The sequence below is a fragment of the Hoplias malabaricus genome, chromosome 7, assembly GCF_029633855.1.
Source record: "Hoplias malabaricus isolate fHopMal1 chromosome 7, fHopMal1.hap1, whole genome shotgun sequence".
In the NCBI taxonomy this organism is placed as follows: domain Eukaryota; kingdom Metazoa; phylum Chordata; class Actinopteri; order Characiformes; family Erythrinidae; genus Hoplias; species Hoplias malabaricus.
In genome coordinates this window covers 33,110,140-33,132,459 of record NC_089806.1, presented here as the reverse complement: position 1 = coordinate 33,132,459, position 22,320 = coordinate 33,110,140, and the positions used below count along the sequence as shown (strand labels likewise).

General features: G+C 37.2%; 1 protein-coding gene across 2 annotated transcripts; it reads right to left on the bottom strand.

Annotated features, from left to right (window-relative positions):
• Positions 1–587: 587 nt before the first annotated feature.
• On the bottom strand, positions 588–17,763 carry firrm (fignl1 interacting regulator of recombination and mitosis). 2 transcript variants are annotated; one of them, XM_066676959.1, is made up of 25 exons: positions 17,500–17,763; positions 16,851–16,961; positions 16,682–16,722; positions 16,465–16,553; positions 16,270–16,374; positions 15,782–15,922; positions 15,259–15,421; positions 13,981–14,065; positions 13,686–13,824; positions 13,174–13,263; positions 13,020–13,084; positions 11,655–11,803; positions 8,885–9,014; positions 8,396–8,582; positions 7,256–7,338; positions 6,924–6,975; positions 5,657–5,746; positions 5,309–5,494; positions 3,699–3,815; positions 3,315–3,410; positions 3,038–3,151; positions 2,544–2,648; positions 2,293–2,373; positions 1,898–2,026; positions 588–956 (listed from the first exon to the last, which is right to left on the bottom strand). In XM_066676959.1, the coding sequence occupies exons 2-25, from the start codon at positions 16,937–16,939 to the stop codon at positions 747–749; spliced, it is 2,736 nt and encodes a 911-aa protein (XP_066533056.1). In that variant the 5' UTR covers positions 16,940–16,961; positions 17,500–17,763; the 3' UTR covers positions 588–746. The 2 variants fall into 2 exon arrangements, with proteins under 2 accessions (XP_066533056.1, XP_066533057.1); XM_066676960.1 differs by lacking the exon at positions 17,500–17,763 and adding an exon at positions 17,362–17,423.
• Positions 17,764–22,320: the final 4,557 nt, after the last annotated feature.

Sequence of the window (22,320 nt, the reverse complement as noted above, 5' to 3'; positions counted from 1 at the left end):
CTTGACACATTTCACGATTTAATTAAAAATATGGTCAAGGACGGGGAAACATGCTGAGATTTCTATGCATATTGAAGACATGGGTGTCTGGAGAGGGGGTTCTAACCGCAGAAGAACAGTGACGTTTATGTGGAATGTAGCTATATCTTCCTGTTAGGTATGAAGAAACAAAATATATCCAATTTTAATATTCCCTGTATTTTTGTTTTGATGCGTTGGAAGAAAAGAAATGAACAAATAACATCTACATTCTCTGGTACTGTTGATAACAACAGTTATCTGTTAACAGTTTCTGTTTTTCTATTGCAGGATTAGAAACGGAAATCCAATTAATGTTTCCAGTGTGTTTTTTCATTTCCTATTTTTGATTGTATTTTGTACTTCAGATTTTATGCTCCAAACACATTTGGGTTTTTTTGTATAAATAAATAATGAATAGTTTTTTCATATTCCAAATTTGTTTTCTCAACAATATAAAAAGAATGAATGGAATACATGAATTGCTGTATACTTTAGTATCTTATTAAGCAAAGAGGAAGAATCGTTATGTAATATGTCCTTATGTGAAGACACGGGGAGACTAGTAAATAAGGTAAAGTTTAATATTCAACAGAGAAGATCTTTTAAATAAATGTTAAAAAATATACATAACTAAATTTTTTACAAAATTAAAAAAAAATATTTTTTTTTTACATAACTAAAATATACACAAGCAGCACTGTATATAAAGCAGAAGAATTGCGGTGTCAGGGTTTGTGGACTGTAGTTGGAGTGCTGATTTGGGTGATGAGTGTCTGCAGGCCCTGGAGCCTATTTGTTACCCATTGTGGAGGAGATGAATCTGGGCTGGATGCTTCTATTGCTTGCAGTGCTTTGAGGGCACTCTCTGCCGTCTGCAGGTAACGCTCGTACTCTTCATCTCTACTAGTCTCCTGACGTGGCCGCTTCGAACACGGCTGAAGGAGGGGAAGAGGTTCAAGGCTAAACATTTTAAAACACCCCACACTATTTAAAAAAATGTGTATACAGCAAAACGCATATAGATGTGTTCTTGTAATTTTGATAAAATATAATAAACAATAGTAGATCATTTATTTGTTTTTGGATTCTGGGTGAAAAGACATGAGACAGAAACAGACACGGGAAACACACCACACAGGTGAGGTGTGAACTCTGGAGTAAAGGTCTGCACTGGACTGATTTTTTTTCAGTCCTACTCCCATCAAAAATCAGTAGTATTTGTCCTACTCCCACACATCATTGAAATAATATAGTTCAGGTTACTGAAGGATACTGAAAAAGATCTGACCGAGTTCCCTCACAAATGTTATACGGAGATGCGGGCATATGAACATGGGCAAGCAAACACCCAAGAGGCCAACTGACCGTCTACAGGCTATGGCCTTTCTGCAGCAGAGTAATGCACAATTCATGTGGTCATGTGATTGGTTGCTTTGCAAAATTTTAGAAGGCATTAATTGCTTTCTTATCGATTATTTGGTTGTTTTATTTTATGTTAAATATGCATGGTCATTAATCTGTGATTGTTATTATCATTCTTTAGATTTTAAATTTTACCTCATTACTCATGCCGCAAGTTATTTTGTGACTGGGCCCGAGAGTCCCATGGGAATGCAGACCTCTATGCTGGAACTCTGTAGCAGCAACATTACCTGCAACACCACCTTGCTGACACAATGGTAACCGTTTTAAAACCTTCAATATTCTGGCTCTAATATACTGTAAAATAAACGATTGGTGTATTCTGTGGTTTCAAATGTGGCTCAGCTAATTAGATCTGTTAGACAGTTCAAAAATGTTTATGGTTTATAAACCGAAACACATCCATTATTCACTGTTACCCAAGTGGGGTCAGAGTTACGGTCGTAAATCTTACCTCCTCCTCAGGTGTATGTACAGATATCTTTTCTTCTGCCTCCAGTCTCTCAGTGTGCCTTTCCATCTTAATTACTTCAGCCCTCAGCCTCTCTACATAGACACTTTCAGCCTCCTGTGGCGTGATTACCTGCAGAGATATAAAACACACACCAATCAGCCATAACATTAAAACTACCAGCCTGGGTGCCCCCAAGTGTTGTCCTTATCACTTGTATAACACAGGTTTGAATCCAGAAGATGGCTCAGCCATCTGAGGCCAGGAGTTCTTTAGAGCACAAATTTCCTCGCCCTCTTGTTGGGAAGGACATGTTTTGGCTGATCAGCGTACAGACATTTATTATATCTACAAAAAATTCACAGACTGCAGTTTATCTCAGAAACTGAGGCACATACCTTACTGAGGAAATTTACTACTTTGTTCTTTGTCTCTTCTGATATCAGGCTTTGAGAGATGACCTCCTCATGATTGGTGACCTTTAAATTAAGGAAAAGGAAGCTTCAGATAAGGGCTGACCACTATTATTATTAAATGATAGGCACTTCATTGGAAGATGTGAATAATGAAATGTCAGAGCTATAAAAATGTTTCCATTGTTTTATGAGTTTAGTCACTCTTGGGTCTTGTATAAGAAAAAATGACTGACCTCAGCGAAGATGGCGAAGGCCTCAAGAGCGTGCTGATGAATCAGCCAGGAGTCATGAGCCAATACAGAGCTGAATAGAGCACTGAGTCTGGGGAGCACCTGAGACTACACAAAGCAAAGCCAAGGGAAAACATTATAGATATATAGAATATATAGGATATATATTGAAAAGGTGACATGAATTTGGGAATCTGGAGCCCACCAATCCACAAACTGAAATAAAGCAATCCAGCCAGTTTTTGTGGTCTGCCCAAGTCTTAAAACATGGAATACAAAGAGTCATTTTGATTTTACACTGCATTCTCCATAGAGTGCAGACAATTTAGAATGATCCTGCCTTCTTGTCTGTCCTCACTCCTAGGCTCTCACTCTGGAAGCAACTGTGGCTCATTCTCAGGCTCAGAAACTGAGCGTTCTGAACAGGGCTATTTAAACAGTTTTATAATATGTCCCCTTTAAGAGAACAGAAACTGTTTCTGCAAAATCAGAAATACCTGAATATCAGAGGGAACAAACACTTTCCCCATTGAGGCCAGATATTCCAAAGCAGCAAGGATGAGGTCATCAGGGCACTTTTGTAGATTTAGGCCACTCAGACAGGAAAATGCCTACAAATAATAGTGTTATTTATAAAAGAATTTCTGTACATTTTATTTACACTTGAGCACTATAATTTGTTAAGGGCTGCCTAAAGTTCATGAATTTCAGAAGAGTGCCAACACTGAAGAAAATACAATGAGAAAAAAAGTCTGGTAAGACAAAGCTTGTTACCTGAACTATGGCATGTGGTTCTATATTTTTAATCAAGATGGCTGAAATTGACAGAAGTGGCCTAAGGGTACGCTGAAGAGAGGGATGGGCCTGTACCTAAACAAAAAGATGTACAACCAGACAAAGCAAATGTTTAATATGTGGCATCTTCAACAATTTGTGGAGTTCAAAATTGAACACATGACAAATAATCCCCTTTACATTCGGTTGGTAACGTAAAGTCTTACTATCCAATAGTATCCAATATCAACCACTGTTTGTTATGAAGTTGTAAGAGTGTGAAATTGAAATTTTCCCCAGATTAGACATCCTTATTATTTTAAGATTTAAAAAAAAATCATTTTATATTTGCTTGGTGATAGTTACTGCTGCAGATGGCCTCACCTGACTGGCACACATTCGACTCCACAACTGGTGGGTAATCTTTAATACAGAGCTCAAACGTTCAGCTTGCAAGGGCTCCCCTCTGACCACCATCAGCACACACTCCAGTGCCTTGCTCTGAACCAGAGCACAGAGAGAGAGAGCAAAAGCAAGTGATAAAACAACAGCATCTGAATTCAAGTTAAATAGATACCCACCCCCACTTCCCTTTATTATTTTTAAGCAATTCCTGTCAATATGGATTGCACTGTCAGCTTTAATTAGAGCATCTTTAACTGTCAACTGTCAATTTTACTAATAAACCAAATTTAGAAGCTGATTGTGAGACAAGAGTCATAATGACAAGACAAGAGTCATAAAATAAAAAAGAAATGTAAACAATAAAACAATCACAGTAAATGACAAATAATATAAATTTATAATAAAAAATATAAAATTTAAATGTGTAAAGACTAATTATGAATATATAATAACTAAATATAAATTTATATAATAACAATAACAATAATACAAGAATATAGTAATGTAACTAAAAAAAAAAAAATGAAATAAATGCCAAGGAATAAAGGTAGGATTTTAGACTTGATTTAAAACAGGGAAAAAGTGGGTTCCATGTGAATCTGCAATGGTTTTTAATGGTAATTCTGGTGAACCATTAAACTCAGGAATTAAACTTTGAAACATACATTTCTGCTAAACTGACCAAGAACACTTCCCAATGTGTAGGCACCGATGTGTTTGCTTTCATAAAGTGGCACCACATAGGTTTTACCCCAACAATGTAGATCAGTGCTCAAGATCAAAATTTGTTACAACTACATAAAAAACATGAAATCTTCCGGCACAAAGTATTTTAGGACAAATAGGACACCATTACCTGTAGCATTTATTACTGAATGTGTTTCTTGTGAGTGTACATTTCCAGTGAAGAACGTGAATTTTGGCCGTTTCCCCTCGCATATTGTTATAAACTGCCCTCTACTGCCCCCTCCTCTTCCAAACATCCACCTCGCAAAGAAAATAAATGTCCTGGATTTTCTCATGGTCATAAATGTATAAAAGCAAGTATTTTTTTAGCTCCTTGATTATGCTAGGTCTTTTCTCCTCTTTTTTCAATGTTTATTCGAGGTCACTTTATTAATACGGAACATAATAATGTTGCCTTGCCCTAGATTTTAATCTATGCTTTTTCTTTTTTCAAAAACACATGCTGACAGACATTTTCCACACTGCTGCCAGCCCTGTGTGACCTGCCAAGAAAGAAATTAACTATTTTATTTAAACAAAACCGTGTAGCTGAATGGGTAAGTTCTCAGAGAACACTTTTAAGTAACTTGTCTGAGAAACATTATATTTCTGCTGTACGTGTTCAATCAGCCATACAGAACAGAAAGTTCCAGTCAAGGCATTTCCTCAAAACATTCCCAACCCAATTAATCCAATAGTATGAGGGTCAATAACTTTTTAATGTCCTAATGTTATATCTAATTTTAACAGCATCTGTGTATACAGTCTTGTGATATTTGTGAAAACCTTGACACTGAAAAGGAAGTCCTGACCCCAATTATGACACAAACACAGGAAAGTTAGAGGCACATTAGTGTCCTCACCAGTGTGTACATGCCGCCAAGTCTGTAGCCTGTAGCCTGCCAGGTGGCCAGCGCAGATTGAGCCCTGTTCAGCACGTCTCTCTCTACACACACACGAACCTCAGAGCACAAACTCCTGAGCAGAATCAAACTCCACACACATAGGTTGTCCTCTTCAGAGGGTGGGAAACGCTTGGCAAACTCCATCTGAGAAAAATGCACATATATGCATACGGTTGTTAGACACAATTATCTATAAGATATAAAGGAAACTAGCTAATTATTTTATTAGTTATCTAGCAATACTATTATATTAGTATAATAATAATTTAGGCTGTCAAACAAGTAAAACAATTAAATCTGATTTACCTGGTGGCTTGGAGTCATGAGGAAGAGCAGGCGTCTCAGCAGAAGACCCAAGTGAATCTGCTGAAAACCCTCATATGGGCATGACTTCATCTACAAACACAGATAACACAATAAATGTTAAGAATACACATGTAAAGAATAAAACATCTGCTGAAACCCATTCAAATTTCCTATTTATTTATTTTAATCTAATGTTACACTTATATAGCGCCTTTCTAGAAATCCAAGGATGCTTTACAATCAACACTCAACATTTAATCCACACACAAACTGGCGAGAAGCCAAACGCACACAGCGTACTCTCGACCAGGAACGACCATTCACCTGGAGGATTGCATCGGGCACTAGGGTTTCACCCAGGATAGAGCGCCAATCCGTATATGGGCACATATCGGTACACATACAGACATTCATTCACATACTCACTCATTCACTCACACATCAGGACAGTTAAGAGAGAAGCCAATTCACCTAACCTCCATGTTTTTTGGACTGTGGGACAAAACCGGAGACCCCGGAGGAAACCCACACAGACACAGGGAGAACATGGAAGAACCCAAGATCCCAGCACTGAGGCGCAAACCCAGAATATATTACTTCCATATGCTGCAACTTTTCAGACAAGAAAATGGTTGCTGAACCATGACATTTATCAGGGTCACCAAATGAAAGCTGTCAAGTATAATACACTGCGATTCTGGATCTGTAGAGTGTCATCTTACAAATTATATTTTGTTTATCATTGTCAGTTCCACCCTTTCAGTCAGTCACTCACAGTGCCATCAGCCTTGGAAGGATGGAGGCAAACCCATACATCCTCAGAAACATAAAAAGCTGGCCTAAGGCTTCTTTTCAAGCTACTTTACTGTTGCTGATGCAAAGTCACTGAACAGTTTATGGTGTTTGAGTAGGATGCAAATTGTCCAGATTTGAACCTGCTATCTCCAGCTGACTAGGAATCCAGGAATAATAGATATGTGCTTCTGCATGTTCAATACGGTTTTGTCTTCTTAAACTTTATTAAATAGTATTTCTTTAATTTCAGACAATATCACTCCAGCCAATATTGAATTTTTTGGAAGAAGGAAAAGTGCCAGGCTCTACAGACAGATGTCCTGTTCCCAAAGCAGAGTTGACACCAATTGTCACTTCTATCAACATGCCAGCAACAGAAATAGCAGCCACACATTCCCCCTTCCTGGACAAATTTCCAGAAACACAGCAAAGAAATTATGCAAATGTCACAATTTCAAATCAATGTGCTCACCAGATGAGCCACAAGGAGAATGTGGTGTAAACACAACTCAGCAGTGCCATACCTGCCGAGAGAGAGAGAGAGAGAATGTTTTGTGAATTATATTATCAATTATAAAGCAAAAAAAACTTTAGTGGCTCAATTGATATTCTTCATTATTAAAGTTTTAAGTCACCCAACGATCCAAAGTTACTTTGGACATGACACAAAAGACAGGCAATCAACAACATTTACAGGAAGCGAATGTTGAAAAATATGTACTACCCCTTGATTGTTCACATTTGTTTGCTCTCAGTGAGTACTATGGAAACTTTGAGGTCACTGCTGGGTGTGCACACACTCACCGTGCCAGGAAACACCAGACGTCTGTGGCTAAGAGAGCCGTCTGGGTGTCTGATTGGAGCACAGCGCCTAAAAGGGAGTGCTCCTGAGGACAGAAGATTGGGAGGGAGAGAGAGGTGTTAATGGTATGTGAAAGGCAGCAGCTCAAACTAGAATATTTGACGTGCAGTGACACTGACATGGTGGTGGTGGTGTTAGTATGTGTTGTGCTGGTATGAGTGGATAAGAAACAGCAGTGATCCTGGAGTTTATAAACCCCTCGGTGTCACTGCTGGACTGAGAATAGTCCACAAACAAAAAATATCCAGCCAACAATGTCCTATGAGCAGTGTCCACTGATGAAGGAAAATAGAACGATTAATTCAAATTGTGCAGCAACAGATGAGCTACTGTCTTTAACTTTATATCTACAAGGTAGGTGTTTCTAACAGAGTGGACAGTGAGTGGACACATGGTTTTAAAAACTAAAGCACCACTGCTGTATCTGATCCACTCGTACCAGCGCCAACACACACAGTGTCACTGCAGCGAATTACTCACCACCCAAATCATACCTGCTCTGTGGTGGTTCAGACCTCTGAAGAACGGGATAAAAGGGGGTTACATAGTATGCAGAGCAACAGATGGACAAAAGTCTGTGTTTTGTTTGCTTATCCAAAATGACTTGAGTTTGATATTTAAAAACAATTATAAATAAATACAAGTAAAAAATACACAAACATCTTTGTTATTTATACTGGTTGGTCTTACTGACAACTTTTGTCTGTAGATAATACAATAGCACAATACAGTATAAATGAATTATGTCTCTAAGATAATTTAACAATATTTATCACAAGTATAATCCATGTTTTAAAAAAAAAAACAAGCTCTCTATGAATATCTAAAAGCCATCTGTCACAGTCCATCAATTTCCTTTTATTTAAGTTTCATTCAAACCTCCATAAAACAGATTATGACTGGCAGTCCAAACTTGCAGTCAATGAACTTAACAGCCCAGATAAATGTGGCAGCGCTAGGAGCTAGAATAAAATAAAAATATGGACCTGGGTCTGGTCTGCAGAATCTGAGCATGGTGTATTTTCACTGAAGACTACAAAAGATATTTTGACTCAAAAAAAATTAAAGCTTGCAGTACTGACCAGTGGAGGGAAGTGTTGAGCAGGCAGAGCTGCTATACAGCCACACAGATGTACACACACATGTTGATGCAGGCTGACCTTGCCCTGAGCCTGACCATTCAGCATCACCCCTGGCACCCGCACAGGCACAACCCGCTCCAGTGGGCAATGGCGAAAGCTCAGAAACACAGCTTCAAATATTGACAGCCTGGTAAGAGCAAAACAATACAGGAAAGGCTGGTTAAAAAAGGAAAACTGCAGGACAAGGGAAAAGTTCTCAAGCTCCCATGCAAGTTGACATAACAGGATTTAATTCCAAGTAATTAAGCACTATAAAATAACATGCTGATTTTTGTTAAAATTACTTCACACTTGTTAACAAGTTTTAGGAAGATGTAACGGTAAGGAGTCCTGTGATTTAAATTTTTAAATTGCAGACCAGTGCCAGTATGAAACTCTGTACCTTAAGCTTTTAACCAAATATCACATGCTGGTTATTAGGCGACAAACCTTGGTGTTTCTTCAGAAAACTGACTTCCATTAAACCACAGGCGTAATGTTTCCTCAGGCTGAGAGTACAGCTTTCCCAACACGTCTACCAAGAGCAAACACTGTGACAGGGCAAGCTCTGGACTGCACTCTATAAATTCAAAACAAACCACAGATTTTAGGTTCATAGTGTAGACAGTGGTTTATTCATTTATATCATAGTGTTTTGGCTGCAGTGGGTCCAGAGCCTGACTGAAATCACTGGGCACAAGTCAAGAAAAAACAGTCCATCACCACACATCACGCATTCACATGTATGGACACATTTGCACAGCATATCCACCTACAAACCTGAGCCTAGTTTAACAAAACCACCTTAGTTTTAAGATCATTCATTACTTATAGTCCTAGCTCGCTAGCAGCTCCAAGGAAGCTGAATAAGGGCTAAACATGACATGTAAAACTTACACAGCCCTGACTGGCCAGAGAGATTTGTCAATCACCACCAAACGCAGACCTCCAGCACAAACTCTGCAAAAATCTCCAAGCTACAGCAGAAATCACATCTGTTTTTAATCAGATTCACATTTGTTGTTAGCACCAACTCGTTAAACTCCAGCAAGATCTAAGCAAGAAGTAATATTAAAAACTGTACTGATCTGTCAAAACTGGGGTGCTAAGCTGTGTTCTGTCCCTAAAAATAACCAACATTAGTCTCTCATTCTAAAAAAGCATATACAAATTGAAAGTTGGAAATAGCATGCCTAAAGTTTGTTCCAGTCTAAAATCACCATATTTTCTCCAAATAATCAGTTTTTTTTAGAGAGCCAGCTTAGGTGTTTGTTTCATTCTTATAGGTTGAAGTTAAACATGGCATAAAGATGGATCATGAGAACAACATCAAAAAGGGATAATTAATGTTAAATAAATTCGGCAAATGCACCACAAACCTTGCAATAAAAAGCATTAGGAAATAGTAATGGGTGATATGAGTACAAGTCAATATCACAATTAATTTAACATTTTACCATGATTGCGGTTAATGAAGGATTATTTTGTTTCTGTATTTTTAACCCTCATAGTTCAGTGACGAGGCTTGTGCTGTAAATATGCTCCAGTATTAAATACGGGATGTTACCGGGAGCTTGTACCTCTCATTTTTACTCAGTGTTTACATTTGACTTCTTTTTGTTCAGTGTCATCTTAATTATAGTCAAACACAGCCTGACCAAACCACAGATGCTGTGTATTTGTTTGGTACAAGCTGCTCGAGTCGCTTGGTCTGCCTCGGTGTTTAGGTAGCTTCCATGTGGCAGATAGGGGGCAGAATCATGTGACTACAGCTTGGTAGAGTGATTTTAAAAAGGGCCAGTACATGAACACAGATTGGGGACATAACAGAATAAAAATAACGATATAGACAAAATTATGTTGATTAGAAGTTCTAAATGTCAATTTCAATTAATTTTCGATTAATTGCCCAGCCCTATTAGGAAATAAATGAAACATTTCCTAAAAAATGGCAAAAATATATTTTAAAATATAATAAATAAATAAATTCCACAAGGCCCTGAATATCTCCTTCCCCTACTCACTTTCTCTGACCTCATATGGTATTTTACAGAAACAACAAGAACAATCAGTGGCCATGGCCGCTACATCCACATGGTGGACCAAGAGGGAAAAGGATATTCATTCATCAACTGTCATAACTGACTAGTAAATTTTAATTTCCTTTTAGTCTGTTTTTTCCTTCCTCACATAGACTCTTGTTTTTTAGCAGATTTCTTCCCTAAAAAGGAGCAGCACTTGCAGTGAGCAGCAGTGAAATGTCTACACTTCAAATCATAAAATGCATTGCTTCATCAGGACACTTGGTCTTCATACAGTTATATAAGATGCACATGGATTAGGCCTGAACAATTTGAACATTATATCTTGTTGCGATTTTTCAGACCAATATTGAAATTCAATTACAATCATATTATATAAATAAAAAAACAAGCCTGTTTTTATAGCCAAGAAAACCATCATGAACTGCTTTTAATTTTAAACATTGAATTTCGTTGTTGTCTGATTGAAACTCTTTTGCTTAAACACTCTTATACAAATTGAAACACACATTTACACTCACATTCATAATTATAAACACACATACACACTTAATGATTACTGGATTTGGAACACCTAACTTGTATCTATACACATTGTCCATTTTATCAGCTCCAATGACCATACAGAAGCACTTTTCACTGTATACTTTCTTATTCCCATTTCACACTGCACTTCTTTAGTCAGGACCTCCACAGGAGCAGGTATGATTTGATGTGATGGTGGTGTGTCAGTGTGCGTTGTGTTGGTACGAGTCAATCAGACACAGCAGTGCTGCTTGAGTTTTTAAACAGCTGGTGGTTATAATGTCAACATGTGGAAGCAGCTCATGCAATCTGAGAATTGCATGCTTTTATATAGAGATCGCAATGCAAAACTGATTAGTCTTTCTACTCTAACATTGTCCCCAAATGGACACACAGGGATACACACCCCATGTGTTATGTAAGTGACCCCTTGTGACTCATAAGGGGGCATTTCATTAATTTGTCCTTTCACAGACCTATCTCAGAACAATGACCGTCAGCAAAACATTTATCCACTGCTTTTATTATATTTCCTGATCCTAGGAAAATGAGACAAAACATCTTTTGGGTCAACAGAAATCCATTGTCACATAGTTAAGATACATGATGAGAGGTGAAGGTCAACAGGCACCCACTGACCCATTCAAACTTACTCTGAGCTGGGGCCAGGACACATTCAGCAAAAGCTCTCATTGGTAGGAGCTGAGTCAGCACAGCGTCCATGGGAACTAAAACGGCAGCACTGAGCTCCTCGCCAAGGTTTAGGGGCACAGATGGGGCAGCAAGACTCGGTGGAAATTTACTAGAAACAGAGAAGGTTTTAATGAACCTCACATTGATATAAGACGACAATTATGAACAAAAGAATTAAATACTATCGCAATATGCACACACTACTGAAGTTCACAATGACCCCTTATAATGTGTTACTTCCGCCAATTGCCTGTTCAACTGTGCACATAGTTTATTTTCTATACCAATCAAACATGAGAAAGTAACTGCTGTTCATGGTTCCCATGCCCAATGACAAGCATGGGCTAAAGGCATATACATACCTCAACATGGGGTTGTGCAAAAGTAGAATTGCATTCTCTGGAATGTTAAACCTCAATTCAAGTTTCTTTGGGAAGAGATGGAGTGGAGATTGTGAACCAATATTTCTCATCCAACATCAGCACCTGACTTCACTAACATACTCATAGCAGAATGCCATCAAATTCTCATCATCTTTTGTGTAATGCCTATTAGGCCAAGTTAACATTACAAGCCTCATTCATTAATACTGATTTTTACTCAGATCAAATATGGCAGGAAGGTACATAATTGTAAGTGACCTGTATCTGTCTGTAATGTGAACAAATCTCTCCCTGAAACAGCATGCATGTGCACATTGATACATTTATATACATCACTTTCATAATGAGCCAATTCTTTGTATTCAGACTTGAAAACAGACACATTAGCAGCTTGTGTGTGCATCACATTTTGCTTGGGAGGACTTGAACTTGAAAAAAGCCAACCAGTAGGATATATAATAATGGTTTCTGTGCATACTGAGTTGTGCGTATAAATATTAAACCATTTATATTATACTATAAACTTCACATCTTGCTGTCTAAGCAGTGCCCTGTCTGGGTGTAGTAATTTTAGTTTTATTATCTGTGATTTGCACTATGTAGGGAGTATTACTCAGCACTATGCACATGCATACAGGTAAAAAGATGCATGAAATCTGATCTGACTGTTTATAATCGTGTAGCATGCCCACATATCCGATACATATCCAATCTAGAACCACATATGACTCAAATTTGATTTAATTTCCACACAACCCTGAAAAGATCACATTTATGTCACTTCAGCCTGGTAATGTGCATGCAGCCCTACTGCAGCAAAAAAGGGAAAAACTCCCTGTCGAGACCTGTCATTTCAGAAAAAATATTGGATGGCTCCCACAAACATTTGGCCACAGGGAAATAAGTTATGTTCTGCTGAAATTAATAGGTTTAAAGACATACCTGAGGATTTGAAGGCAAAGCTGATAAAAATGACTGCACAACTTTGAAAGGAACGGCTTAAACTCCTGTCAAAACAAAGAATGAAGTTGCAATGACTACAGTAATGGCAAGTCTTGGAATAAATATAATACAACTTTTGGGTGTCTGCTTATACCTTTATATAATGAACCAAGGTGTTGGCAAAAAACCTGCTCATCTTTGTGGTCTTCTGGAAAAGTTTGTATTCAGCACACTTCCCCATCTCCTTTTGAGTGAAAGAGGGAAATGTATTATTTAAAAAGACCAAAATAAAGGTTATGCTCAGTCTATGGAGTCGCCAATCCACCTACCAACGTGTGTTTTTGGACTGTGGGAGGAAACCCACGAGGACACGGGGAGAATACACCAACTCCTTACAGACAGTCACCCGGAGCGGGAATCGAACCCACAACCTCCAGGTCCCTGGAGCTGTGTGACCGCAACACTACCTGCTGCGCGACCGTGCTACCCATGACTAGAAGTTTCAGAAGCTTAATATAAGGCAGACTGATAAAAACAGCTTCTGCTGCTACACTACTGCTGTATTTTTTATATACATTACATTTTCATAAAGCTGTTGTTAATTTTCTGTTAATGAGATTTATTCACGATGTGTCATTAATAGGGGACAGTCCTAGTGTGTTGTACCTGCAGACCTGTCTGATGCACCTGCTCAGCCAGTTCCAGAGAGCTGTGCACAGACTTCAGCAGGACCTCGCACAGAGAGGATGTAATGTCTGTGTGTCTCAAATGCTCCTCCACCGCAGACTGATATTTCACACTCTGCCTGCAAACAAAGTGGTATATTTATTCTAGATTATTTTCATTTCTGAAAGAGAACATATTCAGGAGATGTTGAAGATTGAGAATTATCTCATGCATCAACATATGGCAACTAAAACAGAGCTTGAAGAAGTATATGAATGAAGAAAGCATTACTTACTTAATGATGAATTTCCAGGTGTTGGCATGTAGGGCAATATCAAGGGTAGATATCACTGAGCATATATCCAGCAGACTATGAATTACTGCATGACAAAATAGACCATATATTGACAAACAGGCAATTCTACCCATCATACAATTAATTACAATTTAGCACAATTAGATTCTATATTCAATTATGAGCCTTAAACAGGCTCCAAATTTACATAGTGCAGTTTTTGCAGTGCTGAGACAAGAGTAACAAAAACAGACTATTTTCACTCTTAGATCATTTATAAATACGCTAACATCTATCAACTATAAACATCAATGTCCTCTTCAAGTTTCTAGAAGCTAGACAACACCTTTCTTGCACCGACAGTTCAGACACTCACATTTGTTTATAGGGAACCACCATCAATATTCTTGTTTAATCAATATTAGTAATTTTAACTATTGGGTGCACTTTTCTCACATATTCCAGTCCTAAATATACCTTTTTGCTCCCCTTTATTTGAATTTCTCCCACTGGATTTTATGAGTAAGATTTAGACCCCATGAGAGCTTTCACTGTGGCTTATATTTATAGAAGATTAGTTGTATTATTACTTTTGATTATTTACCAATTAAACTGCTTTTAATACAGGAATGTGGCAAATCAGCTCTGTCTTGGTCAGTAGGCAACACAGGCCTTTTGAGGCAAATTTTATAGACTTAATTCTGCGAGAAAAAAGACACATACACACTGAATGATTACTGGATTTGAAACACCTAACTTGTATCTATACATCTTTCATCAGTTCATCTTTCTGTGAATAATTTTCAAAACACTCCACAACCTTTTTTTTAATATATATATATATATATATATATATATATATATATATATATATATATATATATACACATATATACACACTGCCCAATGAAAAACATGCATTTCCCAAAAAAAAAAAAAAAAAGTATTTTCAGTCATTTTACAAGAGAAAGGAAAAACATACTAATTTCAAGGAAGTCAATGTAAAAAAATGACTAGTCACAAAATCATTTAGTCATTCTGGAGCATTTCTATCGGTCCATTCATCATGCAGTTGCATTCACAATGTGAAAGACAGCAACTGTGTTTAGATGTTCAAATGGAGACATGTTTATATATTGTCACTTTCCAATTAAAAAGACTACCCCATACATTGCCAGAAAATGCGTACGTCTAAAGTGTGAAGATTTAGGTATTGGTTATGTACATTGGATCATTTGAGGGTTGCTTTGCCCTCAAAAATTCCTATTAGTCACACACCTGTCACTAAATCAGATATTTCTTCTTTGGAAGCAATTTTCTCCATGTTGATCTTTTCCAGTAGTTCCATTAGACCTTTTTGTAGTGAGTAAGCTTCTTTAAACAAGCCCTGCAGCCGATCCCCGACGAGTGACAGCCTCCCACTGTACATGACTTCGCTGTCCTGTGAATAAGAACATTACTTACTTATCTCTATCAGGACCAAACATTTCCTAAACTTAAGATGCATAATCATATCAATCAGATTGTGACAGGAAGCTGCTTGAAATGAACTAAAATCCATTAAAAACAGTCAACTCATAGAGAGTTAAGAAGTCTCTTCAAATTTTGCTTATATGGACAATGCCATACCTGAACCTTGCAAGGACCGTGATTTGATTGTTTTCAACAACTTGCTTTAGGTAAATCTACCACTGCTGGACTCAAATATATTAAATATATTGATAATTTTTCATAACAGTTACTACCTTTATGTACAAGCAGTACAGCATGTGGTACAAGCTTACGGCAGCATAAGGTTTACCTTGCAGTGCTGAAAGGTGTCTTTTAGGACTTTCAAAACGCAGGAGGGCAGAGAACGAATGGAGTCCAGAGAGACAGCTTCCTCGAAAGTGCACATATGACGCACACATGTGGACAGAACCTCTAGAATCTGCACCATCATCTGGTCAAACAGAAGTTATAGAATATGTTTTCCATCACAAAGAATAACTAGAATGAACATCTGGGGAAACAAATTATTTGAATGCTGAATTTGTAGGTGTTACTGTGGTTTGGAAATTACTTCTGAGTAAAGCAAAGTTATTTAGGAAATAGAGAGGGGGGGCGTCACAGTGTAATAACTGCAACCTATTAAACTACCATGTTTGCCTTGAAATGAATATATATGAATTTATTTATTTATTTATACATTTTTATTTAGATTTCATTATGGTTTGACAAAAAAATACAAACATGAACAGTCTTGAATTCACTTTCAGTTCTCAAATGACATAAGGCTGGTTACCACACCTGCAAAATGTTCCTGAGGAAAGCTTGAAGCTCTGCATTCTGGCTAGAAAGGCCCCCAATCTGCTTAGAGATCTCCTCCAAAAAGCCAGTAAACATGACCTCCACCTATTGCCAATGATGCACAACACGTTTGTTCAGAAAGATTAAACCAAGCAGGACACAGACAACACAGATTGCTCCAGTCGCAGGCCATACTTTTGGTAAAACTTTGGAGAAACACTCCTCTTCCAGTTCCACCAGCGGTAGATGAGGGAGAAACATGTTTACAATAATTTGTAAAACATCTGCAAACATAAAGCACGAAAAGGACATTACATAAAATTAAACTAGAAATATTATATTACATATATATATAAATTAAATGTAGATATAACATAGCTGCTCAGGATTAAGATGGAAAAAACAGACTTACTGATGTGTTCCTCCCAGCTATTAGTGTTATGATGCATAGAGTGTAAGGGTCAAAGGATCAAACAGGCATGTACGACAAACTATACACTGTTGCAGAACAACAACGTGAGTAAAGTAGACAATACAAAATATAATTATATATAGAAAACTGGAAGTATCCAGAGGATATGATGAGTTTAGGCAGCACTGCTGTGACTTCTTGTCGGCATGTCTCCGGGCTCCAGTGAACGACCTCCTCCAAAAGTGTAGCTTGAGACATTGTGAGAACATTCACAACTGGGCTGTAAAACAAGCAAAAGGTATTCAGCAGATAAAACAAGCAAAATCTATTCAGCAGATAATATGTTTTTTACACAATGCAAACTCTCCTGTTCAGACAGAGACTTTGGTTTCAGAAAAATGAACATTAGTTAAATGTTGCTAGAGGCTAATACATATCGCTTGAACACTAAAATGGCATGGTTTCCCAAACTGGGATTAAGCCTTGTCCAGAACTACACCGTATTTTGGGTTGTGATTCTCCATTTAAAGGAATCAGACCCAAGTTTCCCCGCACTGACAACAGCCAGTGGGTGTTCTGGAGAAGAAAAAACAAAACGAATACACATTCTCTGACAGGACCGTTAAACTGATACAACAGGACGAAATTGATTACTTAAATAAACTATGAGCTATTCTTACATCTCAAGAGCTACATCTCTACATATCCAGCGAGTCCTACTGACGGTGGGCTTCAATTCATTTTGACAGAGCTAGTGTGGAAGCTAATTTTAGCTCGTAGTTAACCTATCTTTATATATATATGTGTTTTGCACTTACCGAGCAGGTCATACAAAGACACATCAAAGCAATCCATACATTTTACACAATATCTGGAAAAGTCACAGTATCAAACTCTGAACTTAAATAAAACAGAAATCTCTTTTCCTGTTTTGAATTTGCCTCTGCTTTCCTCTGAACACTGCACATGGACCATTCCAGAACATGACTGAGGTGGGGGTGATGTTACGTGTTTTTATTTATCTAACGTCCACATAAAATGTTATACAATCGTAAAAAATAAAATCGTGATACAAAGTCGTCATGTCACTTTTATCCATTGTGGGTGTCTTGGCAGACAACATGATAACGCACTTAACCCGAAAAAAAATGGTACGGCCCAGAAGTTCCCGCGTCCACCCGTGTCCGGCTGCTACAGTGACGACAGAATCAAGCGCATTCGTGATTGGCCAAAAGTTGAACTTTAGTAAGTGTAGAGCAGAGTACTTTAAAGACCCCTCCAGTGAAAAGCAATGTTTCTTTTTTTAACATTGTTAACGTAGTGCTGCTAGTGTTTTTACATGCTAGAATTAAATAGTCTGCGTCATTGTTCAGCAAGCTCTGTTGTAACACATTTACATACGTAAACATTAGATTTTGGTTGGAGACAGATTCCTGTAGAATTTGGGATTTTCTTGCTCAAGTACACCTTAAATAACTCCTGGTTAATTAAGATGTTTAATATATTTCAATGCGTTACACACGTGTAACTATACACAATGGTAATCATATATCTTGCGCTCACTTACCTAATAGATCATTACTGAATGGAAATATTAACGTCTGTCATTTTGTGAAGTTTTGAATGTATTTCTTGTTTTTAAGTACCCAAGGCCACTGTACAAAATATTAATAATTATTAAAAAATAATGTAATTTAAAATTCAGGATTTAGAAACAGAAACGTGTCCACACTCATATAAGAATTGATTATTCATATATCTTAACAAAAAATATATGTTATAAATTGTCTCATCCTATCACTGGGCGCAAGGTGGAGACACAAAAATTCAACTCATCTAAATTGATTTTCCCCAGAAGAATTATAGGCAGTTTGTTGTACAGCTGAGTAAAATGGTAGTTGTGAAAAGCATATTTAGTGAGACAATTACACAAGGATATTCAAAAATTCTTTCCTAAATTTCCTAAATGTCAAGGTCACTGTGCAGTCCTATCTGAACTCATTCTAACAGGATTAAAGGAGCAGTATTTTAATCTTATTTCACGAGCTGTATGTATTCTAAAGCGCAGTATAAAAAACTTATTTATAATTGATAATTGAAGAACACTGATCATTAGAATTAGAGAACAGCAATAACTTTAGCACAGAGAAAGATTACAACTACATTTTCTGAAGGTTACAACAGTCATCAATCAGTAGGAAGTGTACTTTGCTTTGAATACATTGGTTTGAATGACTTCAGCACATCTTTGGCCACAGGACATCACTAGTCTTTCACACTGCTCTGGTGTGATTTTGGTCCACTCTTCTTGCAGTCTCTTCCAGAGTTTGGTGACTGTTATGAGTTTCTTTGCCATAACTTTGTCACCAAGGATTTTCCAGATGTTTTCCATTGGGTTTCGAACAGGACTCTGGGATGGCCATTTCATAGTTTCAATGTTTTCATGTTCAACAAATTGCTTTACCCATTTTGCTGTGTGATAGGGGGCATTGTCCTGTGCAAAAAAAATGCTGGCTGGTTGAGTAATGCATGCAAGGAAGGAACCACATGTTGTTGAAGACGGTACTGATACACACTTGTATTTACTCTGCCATGTAGATGTATGAGAGGTTTAATCCCCAAACCATGGCTTTCTCCTCCACCTTTCACTGACATCTTTACACACTTTGGATTCAGTTTTCCCCAGTTTGTCGATAAACATGTTTCTATCAGACCCAAATAAATTAAACTTGCTGTAATCACTAAAGTGAATTCTGGACCACTTCTCCTCTGTCCAGACTTTTGATTCTTTCTGCTAATGAGAGATGCTGAACTGACAAGCAATTCCAGCTGCAGTGTTGAACCAATTACCCATGGAGATTCTCCGCATAATCCTATAATTTCTTGTATATAACTTGCGGGTATATGAAAGTGTTCTCTAATTATGATCATTTTGTTTTCTGCAAAATAAAGGTTTTATGTTGAAATATCTTGGTTATTTAGTAAAACACTGTTCTAGTGGCATGGTGTACCCCTTACAAAATCCACATTTTTGCTCTTCTTTGTCACTTGGGCCTCTACTTCTGGAGCACCATGTATCATTAAAAATCTTTTACCATGCTGTTTTCTGAAATGAATTGGTCTCAGTGAGAGGAGCAAGTGGGGAGAAACATAGCTGCAGATTTACCTGTGCTATATCATTTTGAATTTTGTGGTTACACCGTATCAGCATCAAGCAACATAGCCCAACATTTGGTTTCTTCATTTTACTGCAAATGATCAGACATGTCACAACCTTCTTTGTGTGCTTGGATCAAAACCTCTTTGATTCCAGTAGGTGTGGGAGGAGATGGACTGAAAGGCACCATCATTTCATAAACAGTTGTTTCCTGTAGTGTAGAAGAATGTGCCTCTCCTTCCTGGTACTATCAATAGAATTACCAGAATACAGTCAATAATGGAAGTACGTTGGCTTGAAGAGGAGTGACTGGCTACTTACCAAGCCTAGAAGCAGGTAATAATGTCAGTAGAGATTACGTAAATATTATCCAGAAAGAAACACAAATGAAATATATAAATAAGTCAAATCCCCCTAATTCAGGTATAACAAGGCCTACTGAAGTGCAGTTATGCAAAAATGTCTACAAGGATTTTTTTACCTCCCAGAAAAACAACAGGCAACTATCATTTCATTTTAAAACAATAGCTTAACATAATTTTTTTTAATTGACATGTTCTCATTTTGCCTACATACACTAAGGGCCAAATGTATTGGTATCCCTCCAACTCTTTCATAAAATGCACCACTTTAACCCAAAAAAATATTTGCAAATACAAATGTTTTTAATTTCAATTTTTATAAAAAAAAAAGAGAGAGATTTGATCACAATGGCTTTTTGTAACTAAGTAATTCATACACCACTCCACTGGAATTTTGGACCACTCTTCTTTTGATTCTGGTCTCTGATATTCGAAAGGTATCTTTACCCTAATGCTGCTTTGAGATCTCTCCACATGTGTTCTATGGGATTTATATCTGGACTCATTGCTTATCACTTCAGAACACTCCAGCAATTTGTGTATTATAATTTTGGGGTGTTTTCTTCAGCATGCTTTGGGTTTTTGTCTTGCTGGAACACCCATGATTTCTGACATGGGCCCAGCTTTCTGACTTTGGACCCTACATCACACTCAGATTTCATGAAGCCATGCACAGAGTAAAGGCATTCAATGTAGTAAATAAAACTTAAATGGGCACTGTTAGATATTCAAGTTATAATATAAAATTGAATACGTTCAATTTATAATATAAAATTTAATAATAATTTTGATAAGTACAAATTCTGTTGATTTTATTTTTGTACTATATTATGTTTTTGGTTTAAATGATAAGCAAGAATTTTGCATTTTAAATGATATGACACAATGAATTAAACATATTATCAACTTGTACATTACCTAACAAGCAAGATAAAAAATAGTCCATGTCCAGTCCAACTTGATTTTAGGACACAATTTTCACTATATATCTAAAAGATTGTAGACACTATAATTAATAAATTCAGCTTGTGGAAATAAAGAACCTCGACAGAAAAGCATGAAACAAAATTTGAGGCTCTGAAATGAATCTATGGTAACTCATGCCCAATGCCAAGCTAGAGGACCATAAAGCCCATTAGCCATTGGGTTTGGAGCAGTGGAACTTGGTTCTCTGGAGTGATGGAGCACCATTAGATACCTTTGGGATGAGAGAGAGTTGTGTATTTAATCCAGAGCTAAAAATGTATCACCAGTTCCCGACCTCACAAATGTTTATGTGGATGAACATCATCAATTGTAACAAAATACCAACATTTAGTAAATAAATAAATAAAATAATAATGATCAGATACGCTGAAACGTTTAGAGCAGGAACAAACTACCTTATACCTTTAATTTCATAAGATATGTTGAATGAGCACACTACAAGTATCACCATTACTCACACATCACGTCTTATAGTACGTCTGTACATTAACATGTCTTCCAGTACATCCACGGCAAAGTTACTAATAGTATTCTTATGGCTTTTCCAAAAGATAGACTGCTACTTAACTTCGCTGTTACTCATTTAGTAAATATGAGTAAACCATCTCTTCCCTTCTGATCCTACATGAAGTACCCTGGCTTCATACACCTAGCGCCTCTCCTTCCGACACAGCAGCTTTCTTATTTCCTTATGTTAAATGTGGGTGGGTGAATGTAAACCTTGTGCTTCGGGAAAAGAAGGTGGGTAAGAAAAGGTTATAATGGTGATACAATCTAAGCCAGCGCCACCAAAATGCTTTGCTATTGTTCCGAGTAGTCATGTGGAGTGTTGCAGGAAACAGGGAAAGGAAGCCAAAAATCCATTAAGAGCAGCACTCTGCTATTTAAGTGCTTAAATTTGGCAGGCGGTTTTGTGATTAACCTTCATCACCTTACAAAAAGGACCAATTCAAAATTTGTCATCAGTATGTATTTTAAAGTCTTATAGTTTAATAAAACAATGTTTTTCACATTCTTTGCTGTCAGTCATTCCAGCTAGGCTCTGCTGAGCTTATTGTGATTAAACTATATATTTAATCACTAAGAAATCTCAAGAAATCCCATGAAAAACTCATTTTCTCTGGGATATGATG

What these genes read in the sequence shown, in the direction of transcription:
- firrm (XM_066676959.1), bottom strand. Translation starts at nt 16,939, where the DNA reads ATGTCTCAAGCTACACTTTTGGAGGAGGTCGTTCACTGGAGCCCGGAG. An exon ending in GTCTGGTGTTTCCTGGCACG is followed by an intron (nt 6,976 to 7,255) that starts GTGAGTGTGTGC and finishes CTCTCTCGGCAG; the next exon opens with GTATGGCACTGCTGAGTTGT. An exon ending in AACCACATGCCATAGTTCAG is followed by an intron (nt 3,152 to 3,314) that starts GTAACAAGCTTT and finishes TATTATTTGTAG; the next exon opens with GCATTTTCCTGTCTGAGTGG.